The sequence below is a fragment of the Alosa pseudoharengus genome, unplaced genomic scaffold, assembly GCF_046254945.1.
Source record: "Alosa pseudoharengus isolate Yale_2024_CS ecotype anadromous, Long Island Sound unplaced genomic scaffold, YU_APseudo_1.1 YU_APseudo_1.1_scf_1, whole genome shotgun sequence".
Taxonomy (NCBI): Eukaryota; Metazoa; Chordata; class Actinopteri; order Clupeiformes; family Clupeidae; genus Alosa; species Alosa pseudoharengus.
Window position 1 is genome coordinate 10235763 of NW_027468564.1, and position 13276 is coordinate 10249038.

Below are 13276 nucleotides of genomic sequence, written 5' to 3' on the forward strand. Positions count from 1 at the left end.
AATTTCAGCCCAAAGTTGGATACCATGTAGAAATTTGCTGCAATTTCAAAACTCGGGAACGGCTACTGTACAAAAGAATGCTTCATATCATCGTGTTCGGTAAGGTCTGCTGTTTATTCTGATAGCCTATATGATTTACCATGCGTTGAGTTTGTGAGATACTGTATACCACCGACAGTAATGGGTGGAGATGGACGAAGCGCTGTGTGCTGTGAATGCAAATATGATGAAATGTCAAGTATGCCCAACGTTAATTTTCACGTGAACCATTTTTTTACAGCACCTAGCCGCTAATATCACTGGAAAGCTCCGGTTCCGCTCTTTTATAAGTAAGTAAACTTATATAAGTACTCTGTGAGCTATTCAGCAGAGAATAATGGATGTGAATTCGGACGCATATATTATTACTATATATTTTTAGGGGGCTTTTGATCATCTTACGGTGGCTTCAGCCCCCCCAAAATAGGTCTAACGACGTCCCTGTGTGAAATGATGGTTAGGTGGGGAAAGCTGTCTGTGGTGGAGTTCTCACTCTTGAAAACCTGGGAAAGTCTGATGTAACGTAAATTCTTTGTGACTTTGGCATATAGGCCTAATGAGACATATCTCATATACAATATCATACAATACAATATCATACATTGTGTCAGCCTTTTCTGCTTGTCATTCTACTTATGACATTGCTGACATCGGAACCCTATAAAAAGCCATTATTTAATTGGTCAGGAACTCTATTGCATACGAAATTTCACATCAAACGAGATAGTTTCGAATGTTTTTTTTTATTATTGCATTTTTTTTTTTTCATTTTCATTTCGTCCTCATTGAGTACAGACTAATTAGAATAACTGTGTTTATTAACCTGCTTAATTTTGTGTGAATTTCATCCGAAATATTGGACTTGGTGTGGACAGGCCTTAAGACACATATAAAACACCAACCAAACCATAATGTGCCACACTAGTCCTAATAATAATCCTTTACAAAGACATTTCTAACACCAACCTTAATGTCTGCAGTTTGCAGTTAGGACTAGACAGTCCCTTAGAGAGAAGCTGAACTCCAGAATCCCCCAGGTCATTGTGACTTAGGTCCAGCTCTGTCAGGGAGTTTGGTGACTGTAGAACAGCAGCCACAATTCCACAGGACTTCTCTGAGAGTTTGCATTCAGCAAGTCTGCATAACAACACAAATAAAGATAAAATATTGCAGAGATGGATAAATGTAAGGGATACAATGTGCCCCGATAAATCAACACAATCAAGTGATCACATACATTCACAGTAAACATACGTATAACACATACACACACAGTAGACATATGTATGCAAGCATGCACATGCAGACACACAGGCACACCCACAAGCACATGCACGCACACACACACACACACACTCACACACACACATACACACACACACACACAAACACGTACATGCACACAATTCAAGAATTTCTCAGAATTATGAACAGGCAAGATGGGGGTGGGGTTGTATAAAATGTATTTTACATGTGAAATCTATGAACTAATCATGTTTTGGTACTTGTTGTCTAGCAGATACCAGTGAGAATTGAGTGTGCATAATGCAATTCAGTAGACGGTTAGAATCACACCACACTTGCTGAGTCTGAGAGAGAAAGAGAGAAAGGGGGGGGGGCATTTTATAATTAAAAGCCCTGTACACACCAGATACGTCATGAAATCCCGGAGTGAAGATGTATATTTAACACGTCACATATGATATACTGTAGGCCAGTGCAGTGCAGTCGAACCACAAAACACAATCGGTTGAGCCCATCAGGTCAGGTCACTCATCCATCCCATCCATGCACGCACGCACACACATGCACACACACACACACACTTTGCTGTGACAAGAGTTCATCAATGTATCAGTTCAGTCCATGGAGACCGACAGACTTTACGATAACGTTAGTGATGGCCGTTCAAACGAGTGTCTTTCAAGAAAAATACTCCTTGTTAACTAGTCTACGTGTTAGGTTTAGCAGACATCCCAACCTGCAAAAAGTCATTTCAGGGAGGTATCACGACCCCCCCCCCCCCCTTTAGCCTAGTCAGTCGGCCTACACCAAATAAGGAAGGCCTATAGATAGAAAATATTTAGATTTTGGTAGTTTGGTGTAGCCTTTGGTAGTTTGGTGTAGCCTTGGCAACTAGCCATCTAGGCTATAGGCCTGAATAATATGCACATTAATTGGCACTTAAACTCACCTCAACCTGTCTTTTGCAATCATTTCACCTGGCATGGGCAATGCTAAAGTCACTGTTACAAACAGGGCAGCGTGCAAGACTAGGCCTATCATTATTTTTTACTCTTATGAGACAAGGGTAGCCTACATTTTCGTTTTTTTTGAGGCACTGACTCTGCTATGACGCTCTTATTCATACACTGAACTGATTAATTAAGGAGAAAAGAGATCAATTAAAGCCCGCCTACACTGAAAACTGATTGGTTGATTTAGCGAAACAGGCCAATCAGGATGCTCTCTTTCTCTTGGATGCGCTCAGGCACACACGCACCACCCCCCTCTCTCTCTCTCTCTCTCTCTCTCTCTCTCCCGTCGTGTGCGCGCTACACTCAGATGCACACGCGGTCTCGAATGCTCGCTCTTGATCGCTCACTCTAAATTCCGGGAGATTTTATCTAATTTGCAGGCGTCAGGGAGCCTTTATCAATATACGGGAGACTCCCGGAACTTCCGGGAGACTTGGGATGTCTGGTTTAGTCTACGTTGACTGTTCCACTAGGTCGCTAAAAGAATGTGTAAAACAAACCGTAGGCTACAGTACATTTCAGGCGACACACAAACACAACACACCTCTTAGCAGGACCAGCAACGGAGACTGGTCACTGGTGGGCAGGGAAGACACGAGGCGACCGTTGCCCTGAGAATCGCTGTTGAGTTGGGAAGGTTGGCTGCGCGAGCGATGAGCTTCCAGGCTAACGGTTTCCACTCGAGGCTTTTCCAATGTCCACCAAGTTGTAACGTTAACGTTAACTTAGTCTCACTATGGCAGCCTCCCCCTTCTCTGTCCTTCTCGATCGACAGTAAACAGCTCCCAAGACGTTTGTACCGGAATGTGTTAATACTCTCTTGCTGATCTAGTTAGCACTAGCACTTACCGCTTTAGTCAAATAACTAACGTTAACGTCTTCCCTCAAACAACTGCCACATCCAGCTACTAACTGCTTACCTCCGCAATGTCGACTCAACAGACTCATACTGAAAATAATACGTGACTATCGACCTCAGTGACTGTACGACCTAACTTTACTACAGTAGACTGAACTGTTATGACAGCTTGTAACGTTAGCCTTTTTAGTAACTTTTTCATCCCACTGTCAAAACCATGTAGCTTCATGTCTTCTCTGTTTTCCAACTGTCCCGGTTGCTAGGCAGCGACTGCGAGTGCGACCCAACAAAACTAGATGCGCGCGAGTGCTCCTTTACCAACAAAACAAGATGCGCGCGCAGCCGTGGGGCAGAAGACGCTTGGTGGACGTCCACAACGTTATAAACTTAATAGTCGGCTGCTGTAAGCTACAATCTTAAGGTTACTCACGTAACCCCGGTTCTCTGATAGCATGAGTGAGGTATCTCACTATGGGACACGCCCCCTCGCGAGTTCCCCAGAAGCCATTATTTCATTACGCCAGCCACCATTGGCTGGACGACTGACGTATGCGACGTGGAGGAGGTACTTCCTCCTCCTTTATATTCTACGGCGCAACGTCATTGCTTCAGTCTAGCTAACCAACCTCTTCTCGCCACCGACAAGGAGGGTGGTCTGGTGAGATACCTCACTCATGCTATCAGAGAACCGGGGTTACGTGAGTTCTCTTTCAAGCATTCATTCGGTATCTCACTATGGGATATCGTGACTCCCGGATTGCCAGACAAGCTTGCAATCCCCAACAACATCAATGCGCCCCCGGCGTCCCAGTGCCTAACACTGAATGCGCCAAAGTCGGGGCAGTGACATCAAGTCTGTAAAACCTGACAAACGTTGTCGGGTTTGCCCAACACGCTGCCAAGCATACATCCTCTATGGGGAAGCCCTGAAATAAAGCCCATGATGTCGATATTCCTCGAGTGGAATGGGCTCGTAAACCGACTGGGGGTTGTAACCCCTTAGTCGTATATGCCAGGGCAATAGCCGCCACAATCCATTGTGATAGACGCTGCTTAGTGAGCGGTCTACCCAGATGTGACTTTGCACAAGACACAAACAGCTGTTCCGTTTTCCTTAACTCCGCTGGTTTGTCCACGTACGCACGCAACGCCCTGACCGGACAGAGCGCATTCAGCCGCTCCTGCTCCGGGGAGGCGAAAGGCGGTGGGTTAAACGCAAATAGTTCAATCGGCCGACACGACAGTGACGGGTTGAAAACCTTCGGAGGCGTTGAGCCCCTTTCATAAATTGACGTATGAGAGGGTGCTGGCCCGCTGTTTTGTCCCCAAAACCTACATGGCAGGCCGAGATGGCAGCCAGGTAAACTTTTACAGTGGAGAAGGACTTGTTTTTATCCAGTAAGTCTTGCAGAAACGTAAGGATAATGTCCACAGAGCACTGGAAGGCTATAGTCCCTGTTTTAATGCAGCAGTCATTAAATACACGCCATTTGCTATCATACAACGTCCTAGTTGATGACGCCCTAGCGCTCTGAATGGTCGCTATGACATTGCAGGGCAGTCCTGCAGCTGTCAGATTCAGCCTTTCACGGGCCAAACCCAGAGGGCCAGGCGCTTTGGATGAAGGTGAAATATTTCCCCGTTCGCTTGGGACAGCAGGTCCCTGCGGGGGGGCAGCGGCCACGGTGGGGAGTGGAGTAACGGGACTATTTCTGCTAGCCAGGGTTTCCCTGGCCAGAGCGGGACTACGAGAATGAGTGAGAGGCTCTGTTCCCGCACCCTGGCGAGCGTTGGAGTGATCCGTTCCAACGGAGGGAAGGCATAGAGCAGGACGTGTGGCCACTGGTGGGCCAAAGCATCCATCCCTAACGGGGGTTTCTGATCGCGCAGGGAGAAAAACATCGGACATTGCGCATTCTCCTCTGAGGCGAATAAGTCCACTTTCGCTCGACCCGTTCGCAACCAGATTTGAGCCACCACATCGCTGTGGAGTTTCCAGTCTCCGTAGCGGGGGTTGCCCCTGGATAATAAATCTGCACCCAAATTCAATACACCGGGGACGTGTGTGGCTTTCAACGACAGGAGCTGTGTGCTGCTCCATAAGATCAGTCTGTGTGCCAACGTGACGTGTAGGAACGCATCGGTCAGATCCCCTGAGGTGAACCAATCGCCCGGGCGCACGAAGCGCATTAATGCGTCGTTGGTTAGCATCCTGAACCTGTACATTCTTAGGTATCTGTTCAGTGCACGCAGGTCCAATATCGGGCGCAAGCCCCCCCCCTTTCTTTGGGACCAGAAAATACCCCGAGTAAAAACCGTGACGGCTTTGCTCGATGGGGACTACTCTGATCGCTTGTTTGTTTAACAGGGAAATTATTTCCCCCCCGTAGAACACGGGCAGGTTCCCCTGTAGCGTGGGATTGTACAATCCCATTGAACGGGGGTGGGGGTGTAGCGAACTGTAGGCGGTAGCCTTTCGCTATAATCTTTATTATCCAGTCTGACTTCACGTACATCCGCCAGTACTGGATGCGCTCGGTCAGTGGCGAAATGACGCCATCTAGTGGCGCTAACTGGCGCGACCGAGCTGGCGTGGGCTGCAACGCTAGCGTGCTTATGTTGCCCATCGCCCCCGGTGGAGCTTTGGCTCCGCCTGGTGGCGTTATTAGGGAGTGATTGCACGCCATTGCCACTGAACATGGCTTGTGACTTTTTGTGAGAGCTTTTTTTTTTTTTTTTTGTTCATTTGACAATTTTTTGCATTCTTTTGACGGATACGCCCTCGGCCCTCGGCCTGGCTGCGCACCGAAACATTTATTTTTGAAGGGGGGCACTGGTGTGTGCTTGTGAGACTCTGTTGGGGCTCGAACTGGCCCTTTAGGTCTCTTCTCCGCTTCAGTGGGCTGTGAACTGCGAGCGCCTCTGTGGCCTCTGCGGCCTCTGCACGCCTCTTGGGGGGCAGTGAACATGCCTCTTTGAACAGGCCCAGGAACGGGGCCGGTGAGTCGAGGAGGGGGGAGCGTCTGGCTGGACTCGCCCCCCCCCACCCTCGCCTGCAAGCCGCGTACTAGGCGCGCTTCTTCTTCCTCGCTCCCTGCGCGGGTGGGGGGTTTTGCTGACCTCCCTGTGTCGCGTTAGGGTTAAAGGGCTTTTTAACCCAGGCACCTTTGAGCTCGGGGGTCTTACCAAGGCCCTGAGTGGCAGTCTGGGTCGGGAGCTGACGTTTGGAAGCGGGGGCTTGTGCCTTTCTGGGGAGGCACAGCTGCAGCGCTTCACCGTCCCGTTTCTTTTCCTCACACCGCTTTTGCATAGTGGCCACGGCTGGTCCAAAGAGGCCTTTGGGGTCCACGGGCACATCTAGCAGCTGGGTCTTCTCCTTGTGGGAGAGGCTGGAGAGGTTGAGCCAGCGAGCTCTCTCTTGGGAGACCATGAGGGCCATAGCCCGTCCCGCCGTTTGCACCACACACCTGTGTAGCCGTAAGCAGAGGTCTGTGACCACACACATTTCGTCCCACACAGCTGGCTGGTTGGGGGCGGACGAGAAGTCTTCCTCCAGCTAGGCTTGGTAGGCCATGAGCAGAGATGAGGCGTTGAGAGCTCTCACCGCCGACGCCACTGCTTTGTAGCTATTTACAGTCACGGCGGACTGGAAATTGTCGGCTATGGAGGGGAATGCGGGTCCCGAGGGGGTCATCGCAGACTTCTGGGTGGGGTGGAGATGGGCGGCCAGGAGCGGTTCGACAGGGGGCAGATGGGAGAATCCACTGCTTTCCATGCCTGGCCATTCCAGCGCTGCGAGCCCTTGAGCCGGGATTTTCGCTGAGAATGGGCTGCTCCATGAGCGTGTGTGTGGCTTCCTCGAGGCACTCGGGGAAGACGGGCAGCAGTTGTCTGGTGGAGCTTTTAGCCTTCGGGAGCCTCTTTCCCTCGTAACGAGAAGACACGGTCTCCTTCTGGGCCTCCGGCCAGGGAACGCCGAGCTTTGCAGCTGCTCTCTTGCAGACGTCGTGAAGGCCCCCGCTTGCGGCTTCATCAGCCCCAGTGGTGGTGCTATCACTACTCACGCCGCTCGGGCGAGCAGCCTGAGTGGCTGGGAGGAAAAAGTCGTCGCCATCCTCATCCCCCAGGGATAGTAGGTCGACGGAGTCATCCTCTGAGATGAGTTCAGCTTCGCCAGTCGCACCTAGCATCCCCATTGGGCTGTCTTCGGTGTCGGATATAGGCGATAGAGCGTCAAGCTGGTCGCCCCAGCTAGCGCCCAGTTCTCCAGCGCCGGCCGGCTCCTGGGAAAGGGTTGCTGACTCAAGGGGAGGGAGGTCATCCGCTCCTAGCATGGGGTCGTCGTCGGTGAGACTAGCTAGGCGTGCTAGCCTACGTCGGCGAGACCGGAGGGAAAGTCGGGCGCAGTGTTCACACACTTCCGGGGATGTTAACACGGTCTGGGCGTGTTGCAGCCCCAGACACGCGGCACACACCTGGTGGGTGTCAGCGGCCGAAATCTTGTTCCCACACAAACACATCCTAGCCGGGGCTTCGCACTTCCTCGCGGGGAGGGGGGGCACTGGCGTCGACATGTTTCGCTACTGTTTGAGGACAGACTAGCGGTTGCTACTGTTTGGTGACAGACTAGCTTTGGAGCTACTGTATGGAGACAGACTAGCTTTGGGGTTTGGAGGCTACTGTTTGGAGACAGGCTAGCGGGCTACTGTTTGGAGACAGGCTAGCGTGCTACTGTTTGGAGACAGGCTAGAGGGCTACTGTTTGGAGACAGGCTAGCGTGCTACTGTTTGGCAACAGGCTAGCAAGGGAGAGGCTACTGTTTGGAGACAGACTAGCCAAGTCCAAACCAGTGCTCTTCGAAGATGAAGCGGCGTTAAGGTAGCGTTCGGGGACCGAGTCGTTACCTCGCTCAATGAACAGTTAAGCCACCAAGCCACAGCACCTGTATACGAGAGAGCAAGCCTCTGGGGGCGAGAAGAGGTTTTAGACTGAAGCAATGACGTTGCGCCGTAGAATATAAAGGAGGAGGAAGTACCTCCTCCACGTCGCATACGTCAGTCGTCCAGCCAATGGTGGCTGGTGTAATGAAATAATGGCTTCTGGGGAACTCGCGAGGGGGCGTGTCCCATAGTGAGATACCGAATGAATGCTTGAAAGAGAACAGATTTTTTTGTATACCCCTGTTGTCTCAATGATAATAACATCTCATCTCAGACTATATTTCAGAGTTTGCCGTTCATTTGCATTATTAATATAACATCGTATTTTGTCATTTTTGGCGAAGACATGCATTCCGATATTGAACAATCTAACCATCGTGATTTCGAATTGGTGCAGTTTTCAGCACAAAAACTCATTTTATTCTTTTCATGGAGAGCATTGTTGCGCACGCATGTTTTTGTGACGTTGCATAGAAATCCATACATAAATAATATTTATCCCATTACATAAAACATAAATCAACTCCAGTTACATAACACAGGCTATGTTTAAAAGTCTGCTAAGAAGCAGAGGGCATAGCCTCAGAGACTTAGCCTGGCGGGCCATCCTATACCATTGAAATGTATAGTCTGGAATCGAACCATTCACCTCGCTTAATCCAAGGGGCGGGCAGAGAATTGTCTTTCAAACTGCCTAGGCATGCAATAGGCCAGCGCTACGACCATATCCGTATCTGGTCGGCAAAACGGCAAATACATCCTTCTTCGAAAGGAATGACTTAAATGCATTGTGTTGCTCAACTTTCAAAGAAAAGCACAAGTCCAACTCCTCCAAAGTTGACGCCAACGCCGATTCAAACAACCGCTCCTCGTTCGCCATAGCCACCTTCCTTGTTGTTCACCGTCGCAGGACTGTCGTTATCCTGTTAAGCCGCCCTAATACTCTCTAACAAAATAGAGCGCTGTGACTGGATGACGTCCACGGTGTCAGCCAATAGAAATCCCTATGGTTTGATACTAGACATACAGGGTGAGCAAATTAATTTGCCGCCGCTAGGGTGCGTCTAGATTCTAGGCTATCAGAGACTGATCTGCAGCACTAGCTTAGCTGTGCTTGTGGAACGTTGGTAAACCTCACTCCCCAACGCCTCAAGAGTGCTGCTGGCATGCGAGCCAGTAGCCTGGGCTATTGGCTCAATTGTTAGCGCGCTCGCCTCCCGATCCGAGGTGATGCTATTTGCGGGTTCGAGTCCGGACGTGTGCAGGGCTGAATCGAGCAGGTTCAACAACGCAGGTTACATCAGCATAGCCTATAAAACTATGGCAGGCTGCACTGCATCCTGGGTTAAAATACCTAAATAGCCTATTCTAAACTAACATGATGCACATTCCATTTCTGTGAATAAACATAATTTTTCTTTTCATGCACATCATGTGCATCGAGAAGTTCTCTGTTCATTGTTGCAGTGAGATTCCATTCTATAGAGCCCGTCGAAAAAATCATCACACCTTAAAAGGGCTTCAATGAATTTATATTAACAGGGACACCATGTCACCATGCTGATTATATTGCTAATTATAACAACAGTGTTCGGGGACTGATATTGTACGCCTATCTTGCCAGTGGCAGGGGGGTTGCTGTCATCACCCCACATTTCATGAACTGTTGTGAAGTTAGGGATTAGGGATTTCAATTAATAGTACCCACCAGGGCCGGAGTGGGGCCACTTTTCAGCCCGGGAGTTTCACGCCCAAGACCGGCCCACTTTTTTAATGGTGGTGGAAATTAGATAAATAAAGCAACATTTCAGCTCTTACTATTCTGTAGTTTTTATTAGTAGGCTACCAATATTCCACTATTCCACAAGGATAAGTTGATAAGGTTGATAACAAAAACAGGAAGGAAGAAATAAAGCATTTGAAATGTATCCCACAATTACACTAAGAGGCATATTGAACTATTGTTTACATGTTTTTTTTTTGCATGGGCATATCATGTTGTTGTTTGGTGATTTACTCCTTTACTACACCCACTTCTGAGCAAACAAGGCATATAGGTTGATCACGTAGCTACTGCGGTCATATACAGTTCTTTCTTACATAAAAGAACTTTAATTCATATGGTTAACTATTATCCTTTCTACTTGTCCCTGTAGTCATAGTTAATTTCGGGCTGATCATTTTCAGCGGAGGACTGGCTGATCTGCTGCTCAGAGGCTACTTTTGCTTTTAGGCCTAGACTACTGCATACAGATCAAGCTTGAGTTTTGTAATCAATATTTGCATGCTATTTGCAAAGTCTATGAATCGCCATATTGGATGATACAAAAAGGCTAATATTTCAATTAATTTAATATGTTGCTTGCGAATAGGTTGCCAATGCTACAACGTCCATAGCCCATTATCCCAATAATTACGCTGCTATAATCATGGCTATCTCTCTTTACCAGTTGCCACTTATGTTTGTCTTCTTCAAAAAAAATCTGGAAGCTTGGCACATTTGGCAGCATTTTCCTCCAATACTTTTCGTCTTTTTTACCTGGGCTTTTCAGTCCCTCAAGGCATCTTTCTACCATCCATCCTCCCTGACGCTTATCACTACGGTAGGGCCGGCCCGGCTGGTATCTAAACTTTTTAGAAAAGACGGGCTATATGGACCCAACCAATTAACTCTTCTTGGGAGGGGAGAACAACCCATGCAGAGGCTGTGGTGTTAGGCATAGAATGTGAACGTGTATAGCCAACTTTAAGAGAAGATAGATTAACGTGGCAAATGTCAATATTTTTCCTTTGACCGGCCCAAAAGTTAAGCGGCCCACCGGAAATTCTCCCGATTACCCACTCCGGGCCTGGTACCCACTGTAAAATATCAAATTAGTCCTTTCAGTATACTAAGTCCTTAGTATTTTCAGTGTAATTTTACTACTAAGGTCTTTGATCATTGTAAGGGCCCTCTATTATGCTAGGCTATATAATTTTCAAGACAATAGGCTATGATGACATTGTGATTAAATCCGCAGACAAGGGGGGTTCAATTGTCATTCAGGACAGGGTTGCTTATGTACAAGAAATAGAAAGTAGGGCTGCACGATATATCTAAAATCTATCGTTATCGCGATATCAACGCTTGCGATGGACATACCGCAAAGATTACTTAATTTTCGATAAATTTCGATACATTTTCTGTGCCGTGCGCATTCCATACAGTCTATGGTGTATTCACATTCTGAATGTCAACATATTTTACCAAACCGATGCTGTCATGCTGCCCAAGAAGCCCGTCCCCTACCAGTTTAGGTGTGTGGTGTTTTAGGTGTTGAAGCGGGAGCTAAGTCGTGATGGCTGAAGATAGTGAGTCGAGCGAGGTAGGTTACACTTTCGTGAAGAGGAATTAGTGACTAAAAGGAAAGCGTCTGTTATATGGAAATATTTTGGTTTTATGAAGGATGCCGTGTTACAAACACAGCGCAAATGCGTCCTTCTCCACCGCGTTAAAATAAAAAAATTATTTCGTTATCGTTATATCAGAAGATATCTGTCTTTCACTGTCTGTAAGGCTTGTATTTCATGATTTGCATTTAGCAAAAGCCCCAGACAGCAGCACAGAGGTAATCAGGATTCGTTATTTGTAAAAGTTGTTTAACCTACTTCTTATCCTGGACTGTGCGATTGAAGCCCAATTACTTTCACTTTCCGCTGCCCTCGTAGTCGGCATACCGGTAGCCTAATAAAGTGGGATGCACAGCGTATGAGGTTACAGACTGAGATGACTACCGCGATATAGCTTAAGTAGCTTCTTTGCTAGGCCCATCGAAGGCTGGCAATGTGGAATATTCTGCTGGTTGGTGCACAAGTGTTCAGATTGGCTGTCCATCCGTCTTTTATGAGGATTAGGAGCAGATCTTCCACACAACTTCGATAGCCTAGTCAGTAGGTCTCTTAGCTGTCCACTTTCATCAGGCCATAAATAGCCTAGGCTACATGATATTTTATATTGTTTATGTAGAAAATGATACATTTATTTCTGTAATTATACATTTACCCCCCCCCCCCCAACCCTACAGTGTATGCTTGCAGCAAGCAGAATGAAAAAAAAAACATTAAATATACTGCTCAAAAAAATTAAGGGAACACTTCAATCATACACTGGATCAGTACTCTGACACTGTTTGGTTCTGAGCACAAGTAAAACTTTTGAGGCGAGTGTTTTATTTTGCAAGAACTGTCAGACATTCTGTGAATGTAGTTTGAGAATGGAGAAAAGGGTGGAAGGTTTCAAAAAATGTTTGGAAAAACTTTTTTGAGCAGTATATTTAAATATCGCAAATTATATCGTTATCGCAGTACTCAATAATGTTATCGCATATCGCATGTTTTCCTAATATCGTGCAGCCCTAATAGAAAGACAACTTGGTGACGTTAACTTTTATGCTCGCTTACACAGTGATCCCACAATGAAGTTTAGTGAGGAGATAAAGTCTATACTCAAGAGAGCTGTGTCTGACTCAATCATTGATGAAAATTAATATAAATACTTGCTACAGGCCAACCCGTTAAGACCAGTGTTTTACACTTTGCCTCTGTGCATGCCATGATCAACTTTTGATTCTTTGATATGGAAAGCAGGTTCTTTATTTTGGGCTGCTATTAGGCTACATTAGAATTTCAGCTCAAAGTTGGATACCATGTAGAAAGTTGCTGCAATTTCAAAACTCAGGAACGGGAACGGCTACTGTACAAAAGAATGTTTCATATTGTCGTGTTCGATAAGGTCTACTGTTTATCCTTATAGCCTATATGATTTACCATGCGTTGAGTTTGTGAGATACTGTATACCACCGACAGTAATGGGTGGAGATGGACGAAGCGCTGTGTGCTGTGAATGCAAATATGATGAAATGTCATATATGCCCAACGTTAATTTTCACGCAAACCATTTATTACAGCACATAGCTGCTAATATTATTGGAAAGCTCCGCTTCCACTCTTTTGTTGGACATCTTGATTTATGTGAGATAAGTACTCCGTGAGCTATTCAGCAGAGAATAATGGATGTGAATTCGGACGCATATATTATTACTATATATTTTTAGGGGGCTTTTGATCATCTTAGGGTGGCTTCAGCCCCCCCAAAATAGCTCTAACGACGTCCCTGTGTGAAATGATGGTTAGGTGGGGAA

The 13276-nt window shown here is 47.0% G+C and overlaps 1 protein-coding gene across 1 annotated transcript in view; it reads right to left on the bottom strand.

Annotated features, from left to right (window-relative positions):
- LOC143116950 (uncharacterized) overlaps positions 1 to 13276 on the bottom strand; it is a 99013-nt gene that overhangs the window by 35331 nt on the left and 50406 nt on the right. The window contains exon 19 of the mRNA XM_076278360.1: positions 1006 to 1176. Coding sequence (XP_076134475.1) covers positions 1006 to 1176 — 171 coding nt within the window. The remainder of the gene's footprint in view (positions 1 to 1005; positions 1177 to 13276) is intronic.